Consider the following 27,642-nt stretch of genomic DNA (forward strand, 5'->3'; position numbering starts at 1 on the left):
AGAAGTATTATAACATTCACTCACATACTCATCCCCAGAATTGACTGTAGTTAATATTTCTCACATGCACTTCATCTTTTTTATTTTAATCAAAGAAATAAAACATTCCAGTTAATGATGAAGCCTCCTTTGTACTCCCGTCAGCAAACCCATTCCTCACCCTCTCTCTGAGACAACCACTGTCATGAACTCAGCCTATCTCCTTCCAGAATATTTAAGAATATTTTGTAAGCATGCTTGTTTCCATGAGTAATGTGTGCGGCTGTAGGGGTGGGGGGCACATTGTAGATGCAGTCCCCTGACTTGCCTGTCAGTACGACCCCATGTGTTCTCCATGTCTCCATGCTGATCTGCGTGGAGAGGGAGCACCTAGGGAGCCTCTTCTTCGCTCTTCCATACATGTGAGTATGAAGACAGAACAGCAGCCTGCAGCCACTGTGTGCCCACCGTGTGCCAAACACCATCGCCCCATTGAACCCTTCCAACCAGTTCACCGCCATTGCATGTAGGGACCCAGAGGTCAGCCTGCGATCCGCTCACACGCGTGATCTCCAGCTTGGCATCACGGTACCAGCACATAAATGAGGTCTGAAACTCGAGGACCCAGGCGACAGGGATTAGTCAGTGCCCCAGCCTCTCGGTCAGAAAGTTCCTCACTGTGCCCTTGGGTGGAAGGAGCACAGACAGCCATTAAATCTGGCTTCTGTTGACTCTACACCTGGTGGCACTGGAATGTGGACAGATTACCTCTCTTTCTGCCTCAGTGTCTCACCTCAGAAATGGGATTGCAGTTGGCTGCCTCGGTACCTAACAGATTGCTGGCAACCAAATGTGATAGATCATGATCGCGAAGCACTTTGTGACCACGCAGTGGTCTGCAGACAGAGGACAGCTCCTGGCCTACTTTTTCACTCCTAAACAGACCACCTACCGTATGCCAGCCACAGGCGCCTGATTGCATGCGCCTGACAGTACTTAATCCTTCATCAAGCAGCAGCTTTAGAGAGACTGTTCTCGAGCTCTTGTTTTTCTGGCTTGTTTAATTACCACGATGGCAACAACATCATTTTCTTCCTTTTTTTTTTTTTTAACTTCATATATATAGTATTTCAGCCTCATTATGGGTTAAATTGAATGTTATGGGTGGGTCTGGAAACCCAACCAAAATTTATAACTTTATTTATCTGGAAAAATTGCTTCCAAGCTTCAAACAACCAATTACAAGGGAAGCGTTGGAACACCACCAGTTTGTGAGTTGGGACCAATGCACTGTTGACATTGTTCTCTCTCCGTAGTTCACAGAAGGGTAGCTGATCTCCCCAGAGAGATCAGGAAGCCCATAAGGGCCAGTACTACGTCTTGCGTGGATCCCCTGGAAAATCAGGTGCCAGGCTCTAGAGTATATTCAAGAAATGCTTGCATAATTCCTCCAAAGCCCAGCCACCTTGACTGCCTCCAAGAAATGGGTGCTGATGGGGTGCCATGGGTACCCCTGGGAACCTCTGCAGTAGTCAGTAAATCGCATAGTAACAAACTTGGTGACTCCCAGATGAGGCCCAGGAAAGCAGTGTGTCCTGTCCAGACTCTTTTGGCTGAATAGTGATTATAGTAGTAATAACAATACCATCTCCGGTAGTAATAACAGTACCATTTTTAGTGCTTTAGTACTTAGTACATGGTTCTAGATGTTTTATACTTGTTAATGTATTTAATCTTTACCCAAAAAGCTAGATATTTTTATTATCTTCATTTTACAGATGAGGAGCCTGAAGCCCAGAGAGGTTAAGCAGCTTGCCTAAGGTCACAGAGCTGGTAAAAGTGCAAAACTGAGATTCTGACCCAGAGCCCATGTTGTCAACCAGTGTGCCGTACCACCTCTAGTTCATGAAGGGCCAGGATCAAAGCCTCCTGTCTTGACTGTCACCCCCCTTGCCCTGCCCCGTTCCCCCCACTAGAAATATCTTGCATAATAGTATAGCGTTGGCATGTTCACTTGCTTCATGTCACATGATCTGTATTAAAACCTTGAGTAGTAGGCAGGACAGGTACTTTTCAAAAATGCTTACCTCTACATTCTACCAAATTCAGACAGTGCAGAAAAGTACAAAAGTGTAGTAAATATCTCTGGGAATTCTTTCATCCAAAGCTAAAATCCTGATCAACATTTTGACAAACATTCTTTCGGATCTCCCTCTGAACACATCTGTGTGTAGATACATATTTACACTCCCCGGTCCTTCGGAGCGCACTCCAGGTGAGGTTACTTCTGTAACCGGGGGAGCCTGTTCTTGAGCCTGCAGCTCAAGGCGGGGAGTGGTTCCTGTGGTCGAGAGCCCCTCCTGCGAGTAACAGCTTGGGACTTCAGTCCAGGGTAGGGCTTTCTGTTTTAGTGTAAGTGCTCGAAGCAGAGACCACATGTGCTTTGACACCCGTTGCTCTTGTGCAGACACTTCCTCCGTCACCCAGTCATGGCCGTGAGCCAAAATGGGTGCCGCGCCCCTAAGACTCCGTTGCCTCCCTGGGCATGCTGCCTGCTAAGGAAGGGACTCAGGGTACTTGGCAAGGAGGGATATTTTATACAGCTATCAGTAAAGCTCAATAAATATGGCAGTGGAGCCTCGTGTGGACTGAGTGATGACTGTAGTTTCCTGGCGCTGTGAGATCGCGGCTCAGGCAGCCGTCCTCCAGTTGCACGGTGATTGCATACACGGCCCCAACGTGACAAGGACTTCCGGGGCCACCTTATCATGTCCCCATCGGGCAGCATTTAAAGTTGTTTGCAAGAAGTTGAGGGGAAATGGGATCTGATACTTGGGTAGGGAGAGATGCTCATTACCTCACCCTAACCAGCATCCCTTCCTCCTGATATTTTGTTTTAGGGTCGGTATCCAGTTTTGCTGAAAATGAAATCATCTTACAACTCTCAGGCTGTGTTAGTGAAAATGAACTCTAATGTGATTAGATATTAATGCGGTGTAATGGAGGATTGGTATTAAATTGAGGCCTTCTGATCTTATTACTCCACAAATGCTCCCTCCCACTTGGGCTGCTGCCCTGCCAGCCCTGCCTCCCCAGGCACAGGCAGGGGGCACACGTGCCCAAGCCGTGAGCCTGCTGCCCAGGGAGCCCAGCTCTGCCCAAGGCGACTCCCGCGAGATCTCCCTCCCTTCACTGCCTTGGGCTCCCAGCCCTGTTGTGAGAGGAGGACAGGTGGGACCTCAGGAGGCATCATTTGGATCCCCCAGCACTCTCAGGGACACAAGCATGTTGTTGAAGACCGTGAGCCAAGTTTTACCTCTATGTCCAGAAGCACTTAAGGATTTTTTTGATAGGCATGCAGCTAGAAACCTAAGAACACAGTCTGCACCTCCTCCACACCCAGCCCCTCTCCACTCCAGTCCTTTTTCTGAAACCAATCGGAACATAATAGTTGTCAGCGGCTGCTGTCACTTGTCCTGGCTCTGTCTCCCTTTCCTGGAGGGCTGGTCTGAGAAGCAGGCAGTGGCCCAGACTCAGTGTGTGCTTCCCTTAGGAACTGGGATGGGCCTCTGCTGCCCCACGCAGCATGGACCCCTCGCTTCCTCTGACCTGCCAGAGGAAGGATGCCAGTCCGTCAGTCACACAGCTCACTTCAGAAGTGACAGGTTTGCCTGTGGGAGCCCAGGTCCAGGGTTGAAGCCCCACAGGGCCTCCCTCTGTAGCCCTGGCCCCAGCCCACGGGCTGCATCCCATCCAGCAGACTCCCCAGGGGAGCCACATGGGTGTGGGAGCAAACCCCACCCCCCCAACCGAGGACAGGGGCCAAGAGTGCAGTCTCTGGGGATGATCAGATGGCATCACCTTCACATATGAATGATAGCATTTTTGCAAAGAGAATGATTTTTCTTACGCTGTTTCCAGAAAACTGCTTTCAGAGGCACAGACTTTGCACACAGGATGGTAACGACTTTTTAATGACCTGAAGGGGCCTGGGTGTCCGGGCAGCAGTGAATCAATCTCAGTGGGAGGCTCACAGTGAGAGAGAAGATGGAACACCTGAAACCAAAGGGGGAAAAAACAAACCACAAATACATATATTTTCTTTGGTAGCATTGCTTGGTAATTAGACAATTACAGGAAACAGCTTCCCAGCAGCTGGCATCTCCACTGTGTGAGCGGAGGAGGGATGGCAACAACTGTGAACTCCTCACATTTATTACAGAAAATATTATTGGAGTTTACAGTCGTGGGTGCCGAGCTCTCCTCCAGGGCATTCTGATGAGCTGTGAGCCTTAAACCAAGAGCAGAGCTCCTCCTCTCGGGGTTGCTTCAGAACCTGCCTGGCTGGGCTTTAAAGCAGCTGGCTTTGAGCCCGCCCAGAGACTGGCAGGTCCTGAGAATAAGCCCTTGGGGGGATGCCTTTGGAAGCAGGAAAGGGGGGGAGGTGGAGGCCTGTGGAGAAGCCGCGTCTTCTTCCCCAGGTGCCACCACTTGCACTCATGGCAGTGAGTGAGCCCCTCCTCCCCCTCCCCTTGCCCTGCCCTGCTCAGTCCACATTCCTGCCCTGGTTCAAAACTCTCCTCCCAGAACCCACCACGCCTCTCAGGCGCACGCCCATTCAGCCAACAGGCCCGTTTCACAGATGAGGAAATGTGTTTTGTGAACTCTCACTGACCTTGATCACTTTTCGGCCTCACAATTGTTCCCTCGTGAACTTGGTCTGTACTTTGTGTGTGTTGACGGGGGAGCTTTATGTGAGTCCCAGGTTGCCTTCACAGAAGGTAGGGACACTACATACTGACTGCCTTCCTCAGGCACACATGAGGGAGAGCCCTGTTCCCATTCCCCTCCCCGCCCCCTCTGCCCCTGCCACCTCACAGGCCTCCTGAGGATAGAGGACAGGCACCCTCCTTCCTCAGCACCTGGCTCCCCCTGCCTGCCGACAGGGTTAACTGTACAATCTAACCAGGCAAATGGTTGTGCTTCCTCTCACAGGTCCTGGCAATCTGTAACTTTTGAAAGACAGCCTGCCTCCTTCATCCGAATCGTGGGAACACACAACACAGCAAATGAGGTAAGGGTCTCCTTTCATGAAAGACGCTGTGCTGTTTCATGATGTCCAGGTAAATGCTACATCCCGAGTTAAGTGGAACTGTTTGTTCTCCCCGCTAATGGCCTGTTGTTCAGACAGCTCGGTACAGAAGAAAGTCCTGCTCCTGCACAGTGGGGATATCATTATCATTTCTAGATGTCTCTTCACTGGGAAATGAGAGCCAACTCCTATGGCTTTGCTTACTCCCACCAGCCTCCCTATGGAATCGGCAACCACAGAGACCTTGAGAGGTCAAACAACCCTGTCCTCAAGTCTTCTGCCCTCCCAGACGACAGCTATTTCAGAGGTCCCTCAGTGCTCTGAACATGGTGTTTAAGGGACCCCAGCCCCACGGGACCACCGTGGAAGACAGTTGCTGGTTTTCTCTGCCTGTCTATTCTGTCCTGGGCCAGACTGCACATAAATGTTTGTGAGTGGGCCTGTTCCTCCACTGGTGTCCAGGTCTGGATCGCCCCAGCAGATCATGTTGTTTGTAGACGTCCCTTCATTTTTGGAGTTAACGGGGGGAGAGTGGGCAGGTTGTTTCCCCCCATTTTGGGTACCCACAGTCAGGGCAGCAGTCAGGTGATGGGTCTGAGCCTCAAACCACCAGGCTGTTTTCTCGGGAATGTAAATGGCCCCAGAAAAATGCACTGGATCCCTTGGATCAGGAGAGAGAAGACAGTGCCCTTGGTGAACAGAGAAACCAGGACACTTGAGTGTGAGGGAGGGCATGATTCCTAATCACACTAGGACGGCAAGTGTAAACCAGACATGAGCCAGGCACGCCTGGACCGTCATCCCCTCGACAATATGGATTTCCAGTGAGCTCACAGGGGTACCTGCGGATTCAGTCACTCCATTTAAGATGTGAATAGTGTCAGTCAACTGTAAGTTCGTTACTTACCTTTTCTGTTCTTCGGGTGTTGAGTGAGCACTAGTGGCCACTCTGTTGGCTTCATCTGCTTATTACACCCTTGCTTTTTATACAGTCATGAGTGTTGAGTGTGAACCTCTGAAGGACTGCTAGTTAAAGGCAGGAATCACGGGGTGCCTGAATGGCTCGGTTGGTTGAGCGTCCAACTCTTGGTTTTGGCTCAGGTCATGATCTCATAGTCCAGTGGGTTGGAGCCCCATGTCGGGCTCTGTGCTTCAGCATGGAGCCTGCTTGGTATTCTCTGCTCCTCCCCCCACTCTCGTTTGTGTGTGTGCATGCTCTCTCTGTCTCTCTCTCTCTCTCTTTCTCTCTTTCTCAAAATAAATAAACTTAAAAAAAGACAGGAATCATAAGGAACAGGAAAGCTGAAACTCAAGAGGAAATGAAAGGCATCAAAATAGTAACCATTCTGTAGTTTTCACCTCAACGTGGTATTTCTCAGCTCTGCACAAGACTGGCTTCATGGGCATATGACCAGGGCAGTTGCGTGAGGCTCCACACCCAGAAGGGGACTCTGTGCTTGGGGTTTATGTTCTCCAGCACCATCTTGAATTCTTCACAATTTAACCTGTGAATTTGTTTTCATAATGGGAGCCCCATGGGGAAGTGGAGCACTCACCAGGGGCCGGGAGCCTCAGTTTACACACAGACCCACCTCTGCCCCCTCTCACCTTCCCAGGACAGGTTCTCAGCCACCCACTGACCCCTGGTACCTAGACCTGCCCAGCCTCCCCATCCTAGCCTGACCCATGCCTCCCACCACGCTCCACTCCCCCTGGAGGCCCAGCGTGTTTGCAGGGAGGGTCAGGGTCTGGTGTGACCCTCACCTGAGTCACGGGATAGGGCCCCGGGCGCCTATGTGGGTCTGCCCCGGCCTCGGAGTCCCCTTGCCCAAGGGATTGCAACATTAAGTAGCAAAAGAAAACCCTGTGTCCGGTCAAGAGAGGAACTGTGGGAGAAAACATAAAGCTTTATTCCTGCTTTTTTGAACAGAAGGCTCTACATTTTCATTTTGTGCTGAGCCCTGCACATTACATAGCTGGCCCTGGGTTCGTGCATTGTGGTTGTCAAATCAGAATTCTCCAGAGCATACCAGGGTGTTTCTGGTACTTCAACTTGCATTCTCAAAACTGAAAATATTGTGATAATTTATACTCATTTTGCCTTTTTATTCATTTGCATTTGCATTTTATTCATTTAGAACAGTGTGCCTACAGTGTGCTTCTTAGAGAGCAGAGCTTATAAACAGTAGTCTGAAACTTTCTCTCTTACCTCTTCGTTTCTAACCAAACCTGAAAATTGTAAAAGTAAACAAATTGATATTTGTTAAGGCACAAAATTAAAGAACTCTAAATATCAGGTCATAAAAGCACTTTTTTTTTTTTTTGATGAGGTAACAAAAGTAAATTTGAATCTGAATCAATGTATATTTGAGGCCCAAACCAAATATCCTATTTTTAAAAATTTTTTTCTAATCTTTTTAAAAAATTGTAATTTCAGTAAAGTTAACATACAGTGTTAATATTAGTTTTAAGTGTACAATATAGTGATTCAACCGTCCCATACATTACTCAGCATATTTTTTAAATTTTGCCAATCAATCCCAATTTTTTTGCCACTTATACTTACATTAAGTTATGTGTTTTTTATTTACCAAGTTGGAAAACAATTTAAATTTATCTTCACATAATATATCAAGCTAAAATTGAATATTTTTCATGTGCAGTCACTTCTTATATAATACATCCCCAAAAAACAAACCAGTTCTGTCTTTAATCCCTACATGGGACTCTGCAGTCTAGTATTCCAGCAGAAGGAATTCTAGGTCAGAGAAGGCCAGGGAGCACTGGGATGTATCTAGGAGGGTCTCCCGGCACTCAGCCCCAACCCTGTCACCTACCTCAGTAACCAAATGAGGAATAATTTCCCATTACAGAACCCTAAAGTTGGAGTGCAAGACCTTCTCCTCCCAATGAGTTTCCAGAACTGTCTATGCAGGGAACTCCAAGTACACTCACCAGCCCGTCTGTACAGGTTGACTAATTAACCAGTGATCTGTTGCATCTGGCTGAGCAGCAACTTGCCAGGCTGCCTGACTGAGTCAGTTATTGTTCAGGGAAAAAAGCCTCAATGTGGTGTTGCCAACTGGGAAACATCTGAAATCATAACATGAATAATGAATGGGATCATAAGGCAACACCCACAAACTGTCTTTCTCAGAGCACACAAGAAGACGCAAAAGTGCTGAATCTCCCTGAGTGTCAAGAATCTAGCACTCTCTCAGGGCCCCTGGGTGGCTCAGTCAGATGAGCGTCCAACTTCGGCTCAGGTCGTGATCTCATGGTTCGTGGGTTCAAGCCCCAGGTCAGTCTCTGTGCTGACAGCTCAGAGCCTGGAGCCTTGCTTCGGATTCTGTGTCTCATTCTCTGCCCCCACCCCCTTGCACTCTGTCTCTCTCTCTCTCAAAAATAAATATTAACCAAAAGAAATTGTTTTCTTTAAAGAATATGGCAGCTCTCAAAGCATTCTCTCCTACAGCATACTAGTTTTGGAAAAAGTATCACCTATCTTAGAGAACAGTGGGAATGTGTCTAAGTTGGGGTGGTGATGTTCAGAGGTGTGAGAGACAAGGCTGTAGTATAGGAAGAGGGGTGACTAAGGTTGGTGGGGCAGGACTCCTGGGGAAGGCAGCCCTGGAGGAGAGCCATGATGGCACAGACAGCCAGGGAAAGGAGGCTGGGGGCAGAGTCAGGAAACCAGGATGGCAGGGAGGTGGGGTCCAGGGTAAGCCCATCTCTAGTCCCATGGAAGACAGAAATCTGCCATCAGGGTATTGGGGTCTGGGCCCCTCTGTCTCACAGTTGAGGGTGGTATAGGGAGAGGCAGAACTTCCTCAGCCTGTCACTGCTTGTTTGCCAAATGACACCTGTGGCCTTCATTTAGTCAGAAGCAGGACCTTTAGATACTGAGTGTTACCAACCCACAGGCTTTGTGCTAATTTCAAGAAGCGTAGATGGGATTGGTTTTGAGCATGTGTGGGTAACAGAGAAATGTGGGTAACTGCCACATCTCCCAGGAAGACTGTTTTCTGCAGGTGCTGCCCCTTCCAGGGAGAAGGTCTGACAGGGGATGGCAGGGAAGGCCCAGCTCAGAGGTTCCTCTGACTTGAACACTCCTGGGGGGCGCGGGCGGTCTGTTTTGGTGGCAGGTGGAAAGTGGCCCGCACAGTGTGTCAGTGGCTGGGGCTACTAGCAGCTTGCGGCTGTGGTGCTGGAACCTACCCCGACCCCGGATCCTGGCTGCTGCTGGAACAGCAGAGGCCTCTGAGCTGAAACAGCCTGGGATTTCCTGCCCAGCGTGGGTGTGCGTCCCACCCCAACCAGCCAGGCCTTCCTGCACCCGAGGTCCGCCTGCGACCGCTGCATGTTAATTTCCCCGCTTCCCTGCGATCGGGCTCTCAGGTGACAGCAGCCTCAGCCACTGTGGAGGTTCAGATTTCTTGATCACCTGTTTTGGCACGCTTCTGATTTCCTGCAGCATTTCATCCCTTTCCTCTGGGAAGTGTGTGTCTGCTGCTGGCATCTGTCTCTCATCTATCCTTTGTGAGCACCGCAGCAATGAATTCATTTCATCTTTTAGCTACGTTTACGACTTCTGTCAATAAATTTCCCTAACGCTTGCCTTACAGACTCCACCGCTGCCTCGTGTGACCTCCCGCTCCTTGTGTACTTGGCATCATCCTTGTCACTTATCTTCGCTTCTTACGCTTCCTCTCCCTCCCCGCCAGCGTGTGCTCTGTCATCCCCTGCTCCACAGTCTCCCTGTGCTTGGCGTGTTTCCCACACGGCTCGCGTTTCTCCCCTTTACCCTCGGTTGCCTTTCTTGCATGTCTTCTCTGTCCACGCGCAGGGTTTCCTTTGTCTTCTTGTCCCGCTTGGCACTAGATGGCAGACACGCGTCTTTTAGCATGCCCGCCCTCTCATCCTGCTCTCCTTCAGTTGTTTCCATTTGTCTGATTCTCCCCAGGGCCAGTGGCCCGAAAGGTCCTCCTGGGCTGTTTCCTCAGTCACGTTATGGTGGTCTCAGCCGCCAGTCTGGCAGTCGTGAGGTCGTTCCCGCGTGGTTGCCCATCTTCCTCAACTGCTAATCAACTCTGCGTGTTCAGGAGGCAGGTACTGTTTAGCTTTCTGAGGCTCTCTTTTCTGGAAACGGTCGCAACCCGGGCCTTGTCAACAACACCACAAACGTCACGGCAGATCTCCAGTTTCAGCTCTGGAGACCGTGGAGGAGCCCTGCTGCTTTTGAAGCAGCACCTCGCGTGGACCCCTTCGTTTCCATTTCATTAATTATCGTAGCAGGGCCACAGAGGGACATGCCTCCATCCTCAGAGGCCAGACGAGGTCCAGATGAGAGCTGTCTGCAAATCTGTCCGTGTATTAAAGGAAGTAGAAGTGGTACCTGTTTCTTTTTATGGCTTGGATGGGAACCCGGGTTTGAGAGCACGTTCTGGAGTGATTTTTCAGTAGGCAGAGAGCTCAGGGGCACAGATGGCCCCTGGGGGCTCAGAAAGACTATAGAAGAAACTAACTATCTGCAATATAGAAAGACTGGGGTCCCGCTCCCAAGAAGCCACATGCAAACCTTTGCCAAGTCAACAGAAGCTGAGGATAGAGCTGATGGTCTGTAGGCTGCTCTCAGGGTCCCACTTCACCTATTGTGTGTGTGCAGCTGAGGAAAGAGGCTGTGTCATATTTATCTTTGTATCCCAGGCACCTCGCATGGGCCTGGTGCGCATCAGCATAGAGTACCTGTTGGCTGAGTGAGTGAAGGAATTGTTCAGTCTCCCTTGTGCATCAATCAGCCACGTAAAGGGTTCAGTAATACAGGTTCTCACCATCAAGAGACTGTGGTGGTCTAAGGCAGACTTTCTGTAGTCACAATGAAGAGTTTCTTAAACCAGTCACTTTTGTAAGTGGAAAGGTAAATAAGCCACATACCTCAGCATGTCCTAGTTCAAGACCCTTTATAATGATTATTCTTATTATAAATTATAAAACAGGAGCTCATGTGTACTGAGCACTTACTGTGTGGCAGGCTCTATTCCAAACCCTTTAGGTTTATTACACTATCTAACCGTCATATGGAAGTAGATTCTACTCTCACTCACTTTTTAAAAATGAGGTAGCGGGGCGCCTGGGTGGCGCAGTCGGTTAAGCGTCCGACTTCAGCCAGGTCGCGATCTCGCGGTCCGTGAGTTCGAGCCCCGCGTCAGGCTCTGGGCTGATGGCTCGGAGCCTGGAGCCTGTTTCCGATTCTGTGTCTCCCTCTCTCTCTGCCCCTCCCCCGTTCATGCTCTGTCTCTCTCTGTCCCCAAAATAAAATAAAAAAAATAAATAAATAAATAAAAATAAAAAAAAATAAATAAAAATAAAAATGAGGTAGCTCAGGGGAACCTGGGTGGCTGTCAGTTAAGCATCCAACTTCAGCTCAGGTCACGATCTCGTGGTTCGTGGGTTCGAGCCCCGTGTCGGGTTCTGTGCTGACAGCTCGGAGCCTGGAGCCTGCTTCAGATTCTGTGTCTCCCTCTCTCTCTGGCCCTTCCCTGTTCGTGCTCTCTCTCTCAAAAATAAATACATATTAAAAAATAATAATAAAATATTTTTTTAAAAGTGAATTAGCTCAGTACCAAGTGTTGGCAAAGATGAGAAGCAGCGGGCAACTCACATCCAGTGCTGTGAGAGTATGACCTGCTGTAGTTGCCGAAGAGGATGGTTTGGTAAGATCTACTAAAGTTGAACATCTGCATGCTGCCCTAAGACTAAGCATCTCACACTCGTGTGTTTTCTAAAGAAGCTCTTATGCAAGAATGAAAATGTTCACAGCAGCACCATTCGTTCATACCAGACCCAAGTGGGACACCACCCAGTCATCTGTCCAGGGAGATGGATAAGCCAAGCCTAGTACGTCATCCAGGGGGCTGTGATCTACATGATGAATATCACAGCATGCCAAGGGAAAGAAGTCAGATACAAAAGAATACGTAAATTAGGATTATGTTCTTAAAACTTCAAGAACAGGTAAAAGTAACCTATCACATTTGAAGATGTGGACACAGGTGGTAAAACTTAAAAAAAAAGCAAAGGAATTATTATTATTAAAACCAGAATTGTGGCTTCCTCAGGGTGGGGAGGCTTGGATCAGGAAGGGCCAGCCATGTGGAGGGACCATGGTACACCAGCAATGTTCCTGGGTTCTTGAAAGTTTGCGTGGCTTTTGTTACATAGTTATTCAACAAGCTATACGTTTGCATTTCCATGTACTCTTTGGTGCATGGTTTTCACAGCCAAAATGTTTCAAGCAAAAAGGAAAATTTGATGAGGAAACTAAAGCCAAGTGATGTTAAGTGACTTGCTGGGTCATGCTGCTAGTGAGTGACAGAGTGAGGATTTGAATCCGGGTAATTGGTCTCTCAAAACATCCAGGCTGCTCTGTGTCCCACAAATGCATAATAAATAGTAAAGCCACAGAGGTGAGCCCATCTCTGCCGCGGCACAGACTTAGCAAGTGGCTTCTGTGGGCACACTTCCTGTGCCAGCCAGTGCCTAGGAGAGAAACCACGGCAGGGCCCTTCCTTAGAGGGATTTCAGCCTCGTGCCTGGTGGAAGTCAGCCACGTGAGGGGCGCCTGAACTCGTGGCACCGTGGAGGGCAGCCCGCGGCGGAGACGGCAGTGCGGGCTGCCAGCCCAAGCAGCACAGCTGGCGTGCGTGGATGCGGGGCCGGGGCCGGAGGAGGGGGTTTCCTCATCCGTGAAATGGGTCAGATGATCCTGGCCCTGGGGACCCCATAGACACGAACGAGATCGTGTCGTGGAGGGTTGCGGAGGGTGGGCGATTGCAGACTCCCCCGCGCGCTCCGTGCTCGCCGTGGCAGAATAGCAGTCAGCTCGCGAGCTTGCCGCAGGAGGGTCCTGCGCACGCTGGCACCAGCAGGACAGAGTGTCAGCAAGTGGCTGCTTGAGCTGCCCTCCAGGACCACTCAGCGCGGAGCCCGGAGTGAGGCAGAATTTATTTACAGGCTTCTGTCAGGCCGGTGAGTGGCTGTGGGTCCCAGTGCCATCCTCGTTCCCATAGCAACATGTGGCTCTAGTGAAGGGAAAAAAACAAAAACAGGGAAATGGGCTCTTTAGAAACAAAACAAAACGGAAAAGGCTCCTTCCTGGCCTGGTGATAATTATTTCCCGGAAACCCCCACCAGGTCTGATCACTCCCTCTCTGGTCCCCCCGGGATTTCCCCGGCAGCATCCTCCAGAGGCTGTGCTCTAAGCTTCCAAAGGCAGGTGCACGTCACAGCAGTCATAGGCTGGCTCTCAAGGCCAGAACTTCCGGTCGGTCAGCACGAGAACTGAAGCAGACATCCCAGCGGCAGAGACGCAGAGAGATACAGAGAAAGTGGACCAGTGAGCCTCTCCCTCGGAAGACCTACAGAGACGCAGTGTCAGCCCTCAAACTCCCACTTCTGTCAGGGAGAAGGAACCGGGCCATCTGGGGGCATCATGTGGCAGTGATGGGGAAGGGATGTGCACAAAGAAAACCTACTCAGGAAGAGAAATAACGAGCACAAGCCAGGTTTCAGGTGGCACCTGGATGCCCTGTGGGGTATATGCAAGATGGAGGTGGTATTTGCAAGGGCGGGACCAGGTGTGTGCCAGAGACCAGGGAAGCACAGGAACAGCAGGGCCCCGGGCATGGGGACAGGTAAGCCAGCCTGGCATCTAGGAGTTTGCTTAATTAATAGAGGCTTTGCCTGGGTCCCGCACTATATTGCACTTTTTTTTTTTTAATTTTTAATGTTTATTTTTGAGAGAGGGGTGAGGAGCAGAGAGAGAGAGACAGAGGATCTGAGGCAGGCTCTGCGCTGACAGCAGAGACCCCGATGCGGGGCTCGAACCCATGAACAGTGAAATCATGACCTGAGCCGGAGTTGGATACTAATTATGAGCCACCCAGGTGCCCCTCCACCGCACTTCTTGAGAGCAGAGACAGTGTCATGGTATCTTCGTGTCCTAGCACCCAGCCCCGTGCCCCACACACAGTAGCCCCTCCATAAATCAGACTGAGGGCCATAGCTATAGTGCAGTGTTCTGAGGAAAATAAGCTCTCAGGAATCACCTGTGACAACTTGCATCTGAGGAACGAGGAGGAGCTAAAGATTGCACCGGGCTGTCATCCCCATGACCTTGGAGAATGGCAGGGCTGTGGTGGCTGGGGGAAAGTCTGTGGAAGCATTTAGTTACAAGATACTGTAGGACACAGTGAGCGGGAGTTACAGGTGCCATCCACACAAAAATGTGGATTTAAGGAGTACACATGTAGCTCGCAATCCAGGTCAAGTACCTCAGAAGTCGGGCTAAGAAGAAAGGGCTGGAGAGGGTCTAGAAGTAAGCTCTGAGAAATAACCCTGATGTGCAGGCTGGCAAAGTAGGGAACGAGCGGAGGAGGAGAGAGCAGAGGGTGGAAGGAAGGGAGGGAGGGCCTCGTGGAGTGTGGCTCGGGAGACCCCAGCACTGGTGCCAGCCTCACCCCCCCCCCCCGACCAGCTCTGTGACCCCCCAACAAGTCACTTCACTCCCTGGCTCTCAGGACACTTGTCTTTGAAATAAGGAGAGTGAATTCGATCTTAAATCCAGTCTCCTTCCCAGTGAGACAGAAAAAGCAGGAAGATACTTAATTTGTAGCATAATTACAAAAGAAGACCTGTTCTAGGCATCTTTATTCTTAAATGCCTATTATGGAAGACTTGCATGGGAAGAGGGAAAACGACCCAGCAGTGAGCGTGTGTCATTGCACTTACGCTGCGATCTGCAAGGTCCTCGTGTGTGCCGTGCTGCAGCCGCACCGACTCGGCACCAAACCACTGCCCTGGGAGGCGGCACCCAAAGAACCTGAGTGGGTGAGGCGTGGGGCCGCCCAGCAGCAAAGAAGGGAGATAACCCGGCTTGTGAGGATAATCTCGAATGGCGTCCTAGTGCCGAGCCAGCAGTTAGCAGCCGGCCCGAAATCTCCAAGCAGCTGGGGCTGCGACGCGGAGCAGACACACATCACCTGGAGGAAGTGAAGAACTTTCCCGGAAAGCTGGGGCTACGCGTGCCGGCCTTCCGGGGCTAGTGGCCACAGACAGACTCTCCCTTGATGTGGGAAGGGGGCCTTGGTAAGGCCACACCTGCCAGGCTCTGCCTGGGAGCTAGAACATCTCCCGTTTCTGTTTCTTAGTTTTTCAAAAATAAAAAGCCACTAATACTCCAGGGCCAACTTAATTACGAAGAGAGTACATCGCTCTCCCTGGAACTCTGGAGTGTGCACACATCAAAAACAGTAACTGGGGATTGTGGGGCTGCCTGTATTGATAGGTATTGGAAAGACTCTTTTTCCAGAACCTTCCAAGCAGTGAAGTTCCAGGGATCTGTGGGTGCCCTGGCCTACATGAATATGGGAAAGTGATACTGGAAAGTTTAAAAACTTGCCATATAAAAGCAGTGTCACCAAGAAATGTACTTCTACATGTATTAGGACTAAATATTTGTGCAAAACGATGTGGGCATCCTATCATCTGTAAGCAATACTGAAAAAGTATTGTTCAGAATCTGGAAATATCTCCCTCTGAAGAGGGTTTCCTAACTGAAAACAATGGTTTGGGCTGTTCAGATGTACAATTACAGAACTTTTGTTTATAAAAAGGGGTGTTTTGTCAGAGACACTTGGACTTCATTTTTAAAGGAACAAAAAGTAAAACATCCCCGCAGCCTACAGAGGGGACTCTTGACCTCTGCCCCTGAGGTGAGTGTAAGAAAGATGTCAATTGTCACAAGCGTCAGGATCTGTCAATGCTCATTGAACGCACAGTGGGTGTGGGGTGAAGAAAGATCGGCAGTCTTCAGGGTGGCATAATTCAGAAGCCATGTCTCTGTGTCTGACTTACGGGCCGATATCACTGAGAGGTGGTATCTATTTTATAAAGATATGTCACCTTGGAAATGTAAGCTGAAAGCTTGGGTCAGGAATCCTATTTGTATTGGTTGGCATGAAAGCAGTCTGTGAAAATTACTCAGGAGAAACCAGAAAAGCAAGGTAGAGCCACGGATCAACATTTATTAAATTTTCCCAATTTCTGCTACAGTTCACGGCGGACTCTTAGTGCAACTTGGGAAAATTAGCAGAGGCTTCTCTGCTTCTAAAACCCTTGAAGATGTGTCGAGCACAGCGTGCTTGGGGAGTCCCTGTAATGAAAGGCGGCAGACAGCGGCCAGCCGAGGAGCCAGCCCCGTCACCGAGAAGAGGCCAGAGCGTTTGTGCTCATCCTTTCCAGGGTTCACAGAGAAAAAGAACACCCCAGACTATCTCAAACATGTCGAAAATTATGGCTCCCAGAGAGGAAAGGCAAAGTGATAATAAACAGCAGCTACCAAAAAAAGGACACCCGGATAGCGACTAAGGCTGTGTCGGATTCATACACACGACTACATTCCAAATTAGCCGGCTCCTCTCCAGGGATAGATCCAGAGGCCATTGAAGCTGGTTCAGCGAAGGTGCCCCTTTGTGAGCGGCGGCAATCAAACAGGCTAATGGGATACATGATTGCCGAAAAGGGGAAGGGAAAATGATGCGGTGGCGGTCGTAATGGTTTTGCATAAATCAGTAGTGCGACTCTGCCCTGTATGCCTCATTCACTTTTGGTCACATCGTTTCCGAGGGGTATTGCAGTCTTGGGAAGGTTCGCAGGAAAGAAATTGAATTGCACAAGCTTCTGAGCGAAGAGAAACTCAGAACCTGGCTGTTCCACCTAGAGGGAGGCCAGAGGTGCACTTGGGCAGAGCAGCCTGAGGGTGTGGCGGGCAGGCGGCACACTTTCGATGGCACCCCGCGCCCCCGAGCCATCGCTCCCTCCCCTGATTTCCGTGTGAGAGCAGGGGCCCTGCGGCAGGAGGAGGGAGGCGCTTCAGGCCCCTTCCGACCAACGTGATCCCCGAGGAAGGAGCCAGTTTCCCCACAACAGGCTCGCCTTCCACCCCCGCTCCTGAGAACAGTTAGGCCTCCTCTCTGGGTGCCCAAGGTCCCGACAGGGGGAACCGCAGTTTTGCATGAGATGATGGTGGTGAGGTGCCGTAGCCCAGGACGTGGCGGGTGTTGGCTTCGTACTGTGTTAGGTTCAGCTGGCGGGTGGGTGGATCCTCAACCACAGCCCAGCCTGCACACTGTTCTGCAGACGGGTGAGCCGGCTCAGAGCTGCTTGGCCCTGAGGCAGAATGCCACCACGCATGTGACCTTGGGCACACTGCTGCCTCCTTTGCAGAACAGTAAACTACTACAGGCAGGGGCACCCCTGCTTAGCGCCTGGTCAGTGTTTGTGCTCAGTGGGGCAGTTGAAGTGTGAAAAACAAAAGCAGGGAAAGGATCTGAAGATGAGGACGGGCCCTCAGAGGTTGGCTGAGCCGGGAGCCCCCTGGGACCCGCTGCTGCCATCTCTGTCCTCCCAGAGAATCCCCGGAGCCTTTTCTTTCCTGTGTCGGTCTCACCTCATCTGTTACCCAGTTCTGTTACTCTTCCTTTAAAAAGGACTCTGTTTATCCCAAATGGCTAGTCTACATCAGGGGGTTTCAGTGTTGAAGGATTTGTTGTCATCTACCTTCCTCCTTTAACCACTTTTATTAGTTGTCACCATAAACATGTATTTCTTTTGTAATATTTTAAATTTAATCCCTTTTTAAGAGTCTCTTCTGTCCAGAGCCCCTGTCCCCTGCTCCCCACCCAGGTCTGGCCAGTCCCTCATGGTACTGCCCTGGGCCATGGCCCCACTGCACCCAGCCTGCACCCTCCTGCTCTCTCCATCATCACCCTCCCCCCCAAGGCTAGAGCTACAGTAGCCTCCCCTCTCCTGCTGCGCCAAGGGCTCCCTCCTCTGGCCTTTCCTGCTTGGCTGCCTCAAGCTTCCCGACTCAGCTCTGGCATCTCCTCCCCCAGGAAGCATTTCCGACTCCCCCGGGCCGGTTGGGACCCCACCACACCCTCATGGCTCCCTGTAGGCCCAGAGCCATTTGCCTGTCCAGTGAGGTGTCCTTTGTCCTCATCAGATGATGCACCCTCTGAGGGGCCAGGACCCGCATGGTGGGCATGCAGGTGGTGCATCATAAGTGTTGTGGAGTGAATGAATGCACTCAAACCTCCTGACCTCCAGGCCCCATTCACCCAGTTCCTCTAGCCACACCTGCCGCCTGTGTGGGGCTCGCTCTGTCCTCAGCGCCTGGCACGCAGAGGCACCCTTCATTTCCCGACTCCCGCCCGCCCTTTGCCCGCTCGTTCTGATTCCCACTGCACGTTTTACCCCTTCAGTGACTCCAGTCACTGGGTAAGACTTACCCACCTTTCTATTTGTAAAACACCCTTTTCCACTTAAAATCCTCACTACACCAGTTTGTGACTTGATAAAATTAACTGTTTCCTGTGTGTTGCCTTTGAATCTGGCAGAGCCTGCTCGGCTCCCTGGAGATGCTCAGGGAACCCATGTTAAAGTTAATTGGTCCTTCAGCGACACTCAGGATTCCAAGTCCCAAACTGAAGCTCAGCTCGGAGGTGTGGCCCCATCCCCCGGTCCGGTCACATGTGTGCCCACCCCGGGGCCGCATGAACACAGTCAGGCAGCTGGGATTTCCACGGCCTCCAGTCTGCCCTACCTCAGGTGGAAGGACTGACCACTGGTGGCAGGGGAGCAGCGACTATGATTTCTCAGGGAGGAATAGCCAGAGCAGAACACAAAACAGCCAGTGGAGATTCGCTGTCAGCATTGTGAGGTGTGTTGGGGATAACAGCCGTTTGCACTATTATTTTAAAACAGGTGGGTCAAATGGGCTAAAGACGGTTGTGCAGTCAGCATCACCCAAGTTAAGAAAGAAATGCAGGCTAGAAGCAGGAATGACAGTGGAAATGAGGGCAACAAGAAGCAAGCCAGCAAGCATTCATTAGGCACCCACTACATACAGTCTTCCCAGGCTTCACCAGCACCATGCAGAGCAGATGGTAGTGTCGCTGATGTGGACCCTTTCCCAGGTGAGAGGCATGTTCTGAAGGACCAGCTGTTAGCGCCCAGCCTCACTGAGAGTTTTTTAAATTTTATCTTTCAATCCAGAATTTGTACTGATGTGTTTATCATTGTGCAAGGGCTGCATGGGAGAAAGGGCAGCCACACCTTGGTCCTTGAGTTGCAAGGTTGCAAGGTGGGTAGACAGAGGCAGGAGGGGGCCGGGCTTTGGTAGGGGAGCCTAAAGCCTCGCAGGGCCTGTGGGGCAAGAGCTCACCCAGAAATTAAGGACACTGAGGAGAAGGAGGGGGATAAGTCTCAGTCAGTGCAGGGATTAGCATCAGCTCAGGGGCCTGAGGGATAACCTCTGGAGATCGGGGCTGAGAACGCAGGCGATGGGATTACACAAACAACAGCACGATGGGACAGGAAAAGGGCTCAGGGTTGGAAAGGGGAAGGTGCAGTAAGTACAGCATGTTCAGAACATTTCCCTCTCAGAGGGTGGAGATGTGGGCTCTGGGGACAGAGTGTGACCGGTCGGTCGGACTGAGAAAGAGAACAGGATGTTTGCTGGCTTAGGAAAAGCTCCAGGGAGGGGCTTGGGAGAGGGGGCAGGGGTGGGGGTGGGGCTCCAGGCAGCAGAGCTGTGCCCAACAGCACCATCCCCTCCCTCCCAACCCCCCACCCCTTCCTTACTTGGAAAGAGGAGTGTTAATAAAGCCAGAGGACTGTCGCTAACCCACCGAAAGATGGTCTTGTCACTTGAAAAGCTGTGAGAACATTAAATTGATGGAGGGGAATAGATGGATAGCTGCTACCAGGAAGCTGTTCAAATTTGCCCTGCATGGTACAGGTCAGAGCCAATGGCCCAGACAGTTTAAAATCCCCATGAAAGGCTCTCCCATTGAACTTTTGACCAGTAAGCACCTGCAGATGGGCCCAAGCAGAGAGATGTGCTAGAACAGGCAGAGGAAGGAAAGAGAGGAAAGGTGGCACGGGGGTACTGAGGGCAGCTGGCACCGTGAGGCCCCCAGGAAGCACCATGGTGAGGACAGGGCCACCTGAGCTTCAGGGAGTGGAATCTGCTCGCTCTGAGGGAGACCGGCTTTGCCAAAATGAACAGGATAGACCTGAAGACATATGGCCTCAGTCTTCACGTTAGAGTTTGAGATGTGAAATTTGAAACAGCTGTAGATAAATGAATTAAAGTGGGAATGTGGAGAAAATAGTGATGCAGGAAGGTAAGCACAGAATTTATAATCTCATAGTTGATACCACATTTGCCTTCTGTGAATTTGATTCTACAGTAAAAAGGGTGTGTGTGTGTGTGTGTGTGTACATGCACATGTGTGTATGTGTGCACGATGCATGTGCATGCACACACTGGAGCCGTGGAGGACATAGAGCCCCCGGGACAAAGGAGAGATGGTTCCTCGTCCACCCCCCGCCCCCCACCCTCTGCTTGCACTTCCTCCCTTGGGGAGAGAAACAGGTGCCCACCAGCCCTGCCCCACATCCTGCCCACTCCCAGGATACCAGTGCCATATCCACTACAGATGGACCCTCATCCAGGAGCAGACTCACCAAACATGGGCAGATCCAGAGTTGAATGGCTCCTCTCCAGCCAGCAGGCCCTGGGAAAGAAGGGGTGGACCCCCATCCAAGGGAGCAGGGGTTGCAGTTCTCCAGGAAGCACTGGGTGACCAGGGAAGGGCCGGGAGTGTGCCATGCCCCTATGCCCCTGTGGCACACAGCCTGCCTTGCACGCTGTCTGCACAGGCTCCAGGCTCCCACCAGCCCTTTGCATGAATATCACTACAAAGCAGTTACACACTCAGCATCTGCAGCCAAGTTCAGTGGTAACTTTACAAATTCCACCACTTACTTCTTTAAGTAGAAGCCTGGGGATGAGAGGGAGAACGAGGTGTTTGTCCAGGATGCTTGGGTCTAGCGGCTGGGCTTCTGCCCCATCGGTCCCCCAGCCTCAGTTCCTGTCCCAGCCCAGCCTAGCCTAGCATACCAGTTTGTTTAAGACTCTCTTGTGCCATCAGGCCCTCATCCCTAAGTCCCTAAGGGTTTAGGACTCATCCCTAAACCCCATTCCAGGTGAGGCTTCATCTGCCCCTATTGCCTCCCTCCCGTCACCCCCCTGCCTCTCGCTGGGATCCACCACTGCCAGAGCCCTCCTCACCTCTCAGTTTCCCCAGTGAGCCTGTGTGGCCCCTCTTGCCTGGGCTCCAGCAGATGCCTGGGCTCCAGCCTCCTGTGCCAGCTCATCTCAGAAGTCTGGGACCCCTCTTGGATTTGTCCCACTTTGCTGAACTTCACCTCTAACAAGTAACCAAGATCAGTGTGTGTTTCTCTTTAATCACCTCATGGGCTGTAACTCCTCTCCTTGGCCTCTTTGACCTCCCTCCCAAAGCTCTCACCCCTTGTTGAGGACAGCGTGTGGGCCCCAAGCTGACCACCCTGCCCTCATTGCCAGATGAGTCTTTTCAAATATCCCAGTAGTGCATCACCAGCACGGGTCCTTTTGAGGTCAGTCTTTGTTGTTGGATCTGATGTACAGGCCCAGCTCTGTGGGACATGGGATGAGCATGTCATGGGGTGTTCCTGCCTCAGAGACCTCGCCGGCCCTGCTGACTCGGATCTTTTCCTCCGACATCACTGGGCCCTTTCCTCCCCTGTGTTCTTCCCCTTGCCTGGAACACTTCTAAACCCGATGCCCTCTCCTTCCCTCCAAGCCATGCCTATTAGCTTTTTTTTTTTTTTTTTTAATATGAAATCTATTGTCAAATTGGTTTCCATACAACACCCAGTGCTCATCCCAACCGGTGCCCTCCTCAATGTCCATCACCTACCCTACCCTCCCTCCCTCCCCCATCAACTCTCAGTTTATTCTCAGTATTTAAGAGTCGCTTATGGTTTGCCACCCTCCCTAACTTTTTTTTTTCCGCTTCGAGTCTCCTAAGTACAGCAGTCATGGCCTTCAAACATTTTGTTCACTTATCCCATAAAAGAACTTTGGAAAAAAGTAATCCTTTGAACATTTAAGGTTGAGAAGTGAGCTACTAAGTTTAAATACAATTATTTTTATAAATATGAGGTTAAAAAATAAACATTTTGTAAGATGGAAGATGACCAATTACTAGGAATAAATATTTGGTGACATGATTTTAACCAATTCATTAAATAAGGCATACCAAATCCGAAAGTCATTGTGCAAAACTTTTACTCATGGGCCTTAGCCAGTGTATCTTGAAAATGTTTTAGTTCTGGAAAAATCCCAATTACGTTTAAGAAATTACATGAGGCACGAATACACTTGAGCGGATCTTCACCCTCAGGGGGGCCAGGAGGTGTCAGGGCCCCTTGCTGAGGGCAGGTGAGGGGGCTGTGCTTTCCTTCTGTGAGGTGGGGAAGGGTGTTGTGAATTCAGTCATGTTCTTAGACAGTGTTGGAAAATACAGATATTGAGGACCTGGAAACGGATTCCCTCAGAACTGCCAGCTTGCTCCTTGGAAAGTGAATCTGTGTACCCCACACCAGAGACCACCACTGCAGAGGATGTGATTCCTCCCCTTCAAGAGTTCAGGGCAGGCCCCAGGGGGCTAGAACCCCAGAAGGATATGGTTGTTAGTGAAGAAAGGAACTTCCGTGTGTGCAGGGGAGGGCGTAGGTCAGCTTCCCCAAAGGCCCACCTCTGACAGAGTTCCTGACTGTCCCCTGTCACTATACCCCCAGCTCACACACCTTCTGTTTCACAGCGGGTATGTTAGGCTCTCACACACAAACACACACACACCCCATGCTGTGTATGCTCAGGGTTGGCCATGCCTCCCCCTTACTTGCTGAGCTCTGTGCTGTGCCCTGTTCACATAATAGTTGGCCCAACACTGAGTACAGAACTCGGTCATGCTTCCAGGTAGTAAGCTTTTCCTGGCTCCTGGGGGTGGCTGGCTCTTCCATGTGAGGGTTTCTTTTCCTTTTTTTTAAAATCTAAATCTTAGTTGACATACAATGAAATATTGGTTTCAGGTGATTCATCACTTACAACACCCAGTGCTCATCACAAGTGCCCTCCTTAGTACCCGTCACCCATCTAGCCCACCCCCCACCTCCCTCCCTCCATCAACCCACAGTGTGTTCTCTATCGTTAAGAGTCTCTTGTGATTTATTTCCCTCTCTCCTCTTTTTCCCCCCTTTCCCATGTGTTCATCTGTTTTGTTTCTTAAATTCCACATATAAGTGAAATCATATGCTATTTATCTTTCTCTGACTGACTTATTTCCCTTAGCATAATACACCTAGTTCCATCCACATCATTGCAAATGGCAAGATTTCATTCTTTTTGATGGCTGAGTAATATTCCATTGTATATATACCACACCTTCTTTATCCATTCATCAGTCAGTGGACATTTGGGCTCTCTCCATAGTTTGGCTATTGTTGATAATACTGCTATAAACATTGGGGTGCCTATGTCCCTTCGAATCTGTATTTTTGTATCCTTCGGGTAAATACCTAATACTGCAATTGCTGGATCATAGGGTAGTTCTATTTTTAGTTTTTTGAGGAACCTCCATACTGTTCTTCAGAATGGCCACACCAGTTTTCATTCCCACCAACAGTGCAAGAGGGTTCCCCTTTCTCATCCTCACAAGCACCTATTATTTCTTGTGTTGTTGATTCTAGCCATTCTGACAGATATGAGGTGGTATTTCATTGTGGTTTTGGTTTGTATTTCCCTGGTGATGCATCTTTTCATTTGTCTGTTAGCCATCTGGATGTCTTCTTTGGAAAAGTATCTATGTCTTCTGCCCATTTCTTAAACTGAGTTATTTGTTTTTTGGGTGTTGAGTTTGGTAAGTTCCTTATAGATATTTGATACTAACTCTTTATCTGATATGTCATTTACAAATATCTTTTCTCATTCCATAGGCTGCCTTTTAGTTCTGTTGATTGTTTCCTTTGCTGTGCAGAGGCTTCTTGATGACATCCCAATAGTTCATTTTTACTTTTGTTTCCCTTGACTCTGGCGACGTGTCTAGTAAGAAGTTGCTGTGGCCAAGGTCAAAGAGATTGCTGCCTGTGTTCTCCTCTAGGATTTTGATGGTTTCTGGTCTCACATTTAGGTCTTTCATTCATTTTGAATTTTTTGTGTGTGTATGGTGTAAGAAAGTGGTCCAATCTCATTCTGCATGTTGCTGTCCAGTTTCCTTTTTTTTTTTAAATTTTAATGTTTATTTTTGAGAGACCGAGAGTGAACCGGGGAGGAGCAAAGAGAGAGGGAGACACAGAATCCGAACCAGGCTCCAGGCTCTGAGCTGTCAGCACAGAGCCAGACACAGGGCTCAAACTCACAAACCTCAAGATCATGACCGGAGCGAAATCAGATGCTTAACCAACTGAGCCACCTAGGTGCCCCAACTGTCCAGTTTTCCTAACACCATTTGTTGAAGAGATTGTCTTTTTTCTATTGGATGATCTTTCCTGCTTCATCAAAGATTAATTGACCATCTAGCTGCGGGTTCATTTCTGGGTTCTCTATTCTGTTCTGTTGATGTGTGTGTCTGTTTTTGTGCCAGTATCATACTGCCTTGATGATTACAGCTTTGTAATAACAGCTTGAAGTCCAGAATCCACGTGAGGGTGTTCATTCTAGGTTGGCCCAAACCACGTCAGGGTGAAGCCCCTTCCCCAGCAATGCTGCCCAGCAGATAATTACACGTCAGGAGCTGTTCCCTTCCTGAGGGCACAGGAAGAGCATGAGAGGGAGGGACTCACTTGGACCCTTGGAGATAAGCTGCTCCTCCCCCAGGGTGACACCCTGCTGGCTTTTTATTTTTAAGGGCAACTTTATTGAAATATAATTCACTTGCCATACAACTCACCCATTTATAGTGTACAATGCAGGGGGTTTTACTACAGTTTTGCGCTGTCACCAGTCAACCCCTGTTGACTTTTAACCCTGCTGCCAAATGCAAGGATTAATTAATTTAAAAAGAAGAGCTCATATGATGAAGGTAACCAAAAATGGAGTCATCCGGTGAGAACAGTCTATAGGAATCCATGTCGTGCTGGCTGTACCTTTTAGACCCTCGGCCCATGTACTTTCACCCCACCTGACTGAACCATGTGTCACCTGTTAGTCACTGTCCCAGGTCTGCGCAGGGGCGGCGGGCAGGACATCGGCAGCCTCCGGAGGCTGGACAATGGCCGTCGCTCACCGGCCTTTGCTCTCTCTCTGCAGGTGTTCCACTGTGTCCACTTTGAGTGTCCAGAGCAGCAGAGCAGCCAGAAGGAGGACAACAGTGAGGAGTCGGGGACGGGGGACCCCAGCCTGGTGGGGCCGCCGCTCGACCCCCACGCCCTGCAGGCCCCCGGTGGCAGCTCACTGCCTTCCAGCCCAGGCTCCGTCTCCCGCTCTCCCAACCGGCAACACCAGTAACCGGGGCACAGATGTGGAGTGATGTGGGTGGGCCCCAGGGGCAGCGGCAAGAACCGGTGTCCTCCCAGGAGGGATCTCTGTGGACTGCCCCTCTCCCCCTCCGGGGAGGAGCAGACCTGGCTGCAAAAATGGACACAGAACAGGCTTTCTCCCAAGGACAGAAAGGGGCTGCTTTGTTCTCCTCAATTTGTTCAAATCAGGCTGGTCTCCAGGGGGAGAAAATGGGTCTTCAATCTTCATCAAGCCCACCATTAACACCCTACCTCTCTAATCTAACCCGGGCAAAGGGGACAGGAGGAAGCGGTAGACAGGCCCGTGTCAGAATACAGAAATGGCCCGCCAGCACTCAAGCGGAGGAGAATATGTTAGGCCTTTATTACCTGGAGGCTCCCTGTAGGAAATGGGTTTCCGTAGAGTGTTTACTTTCATGGAACACATCGCCCTGGCAACTAAATGATTTTTTATTTCTTAGTTAGCATCCATTTGCTGAATCATAGGTGTTCCAGTTCTTTTTGAAACGCTCAAACAGCAAATCACTTGTTTTAATCCCTTTTGATGCTGTAATTTTCTTTCCTTGGTTTTGAACGGTTAAGCCTGGGGTGGAGCAGAGATACTGTGCACACGGCCTGCACGAGGCTGGGATTCGGCTCATCATGGCACCCGGTCTGACCAGGAAAATCCTTTGTGGAAGTTCAAGAAAACACACAGCAAATCAGTGCGAGGACACTGGAGTTAATGGTCACTCGAGTTCCTGAGTGACTCGCCTGTCATTCCTGAAATGTACCTCGCCTCTAAGCTTGGGAGGCTGACAAGGAACTAGTTCTTATGCCACCCGCTAATTTAATGTTCACACGTATGTAAATGTATATATATAAGTCTGTAGCGGCTTCCAGTTGGGTGGAACCCTCCCTCTAGCCACCACAGGTTAGCTGAGCCTGGGGGAGGGCAGCCCTCCTGCCCGTCGGTGTCTGGAACACAAAACTGGGCCTTTGCAGTTCGGGGGTTGCTGTGTTTCACCCCCAGACCACACGATTCAACTGGGGATTGGAAGAAAAAGCCGTTCTAAGAAGCTTTTCTCCTCATCCTCCTCGAGACCATCTTCTCTGACTGCCGTCGCTTCATCTGGCTCTGTCATGTCTCTCACTTAGTAATTTCCAGTCTAGCACTTAACTACCCCGTGGAACTTGATCAGACTGCCTTTTGATTTTCACTCCTCTCCGGAGCTCACCCGAGGGCTCTGTCACACTCAACTCCACGGGAAGCTCAGTCAGGCTGGGCACCGTGGTCCTCTGGTCCCCCAGATGCACACCCAGGTCCTCTGCACACCCTGTGACCCCACTTGGAGGAAGATGGGCTTTCATGGGGGCTCTTCTCTGGTGTCTGAAAGATATCGGTTGTGGGCGTACACAGAACCACTGGCCCAACTAACTAAATGCTTTCCCCAGTATACCTTCGTTTTGAGTGATCTATTGACATGGGAACAGGGGGTCATCAAACCGCATGATTAAACAGTTAAGTTAGGTGGGCTTTCTGTTTGAACATTGGCGGGAAGGAGAAACCATGGGGCCAGCGTCCCTGCTTGTGCCACAGGGGGCTCCAGGTCCCCCTCTGCCCTCAGCCCATGCATGTGACCCCTTCCCCACTGTGTGGGGTGAACGGCACCCCTGAGGGGTGCCAGGCAGCTCGCGAGGGGAGGGAGGCTCCTGGAACAGATGGCAGTGCCTCCTGCTTGCCGTGGGTGGCTGCCCTCTGTGACTTGGCCGCTGCCTTTGTCAGCATTCAGCACGTGGTTGCCAATTAGCCTGGAGAATTCCTGTCCACTCGGCACTTCCTTCAGCAGTGCAGTCCTGCCCAGCGAGAACAGAGGAGCCCCATAAGTCAGCAAGGGCTGAGTTCCGATGTTTGGAAAGTATCCATTCAGAGGGTTCCTTCTCAACTTTGAAGTCTCCTGTCCAGAGAGGAGTCCCTGGGCTCAGGGGCTGGCACTGCTGACCTGGGAATAGGGGAGCGGGCTGGCGAGGACCTGGAAGGTTCCAACCCTCTATGTCCAGACCGTGCAGCCCCACTGCCCCACGCGGTACATGTCGCCATCCCAGGCACAGGTAACCAAGCT

The 27,642-nt window shown here is 50.5% G+C and overlaps 1 protein-coding gene across 2 annotated transcripts in view; it reads left to right on the forward strand.

Annotated features, from left to right (window-relative positions):
- Positions 1-26,976, forward strand: part of BTBD9 (BTB domain containing 9) — a 411,249-nt gene extending 384,273 nt beyond the window's left edge. For both annotated transcript variants that reach the window (XM_019457009.2, XM_019457012.2), the window contains exons 10-11: positions 4,975-5,053; positions 25,332-26,976. In XM_019457009.2, the coding sequence (XP_019312554.1) occupies positions 4,975-5,053; positions 25,332-25,529 (277 nt within the window). In that variant the 3' untranslated portion in view covers positions 25,530-26,976. The remainder of the gene's footprint in view (positions 1-4,974; positions 5,054-25,331) is intronic.
- The last annotated feature ends 666 nt before the right edge of the window (positions 26,977-27,642 follow it).

Source organism: Panthera pardus, unplaced genomic scaffold, assembly GCF_024362965.1.
Source record: "Panthera pardus isolate Hobbes unplaced genomic scaffold, ASM2436296v1 HiC_scaffold_17, whole genome shotgun sequence".
Classification (NCBI taxonomy): Eukaryota; Metazoa; Chordata; class Mammalia; order Carnivora; family Felidae; genus Panthera; species Panthera pardus.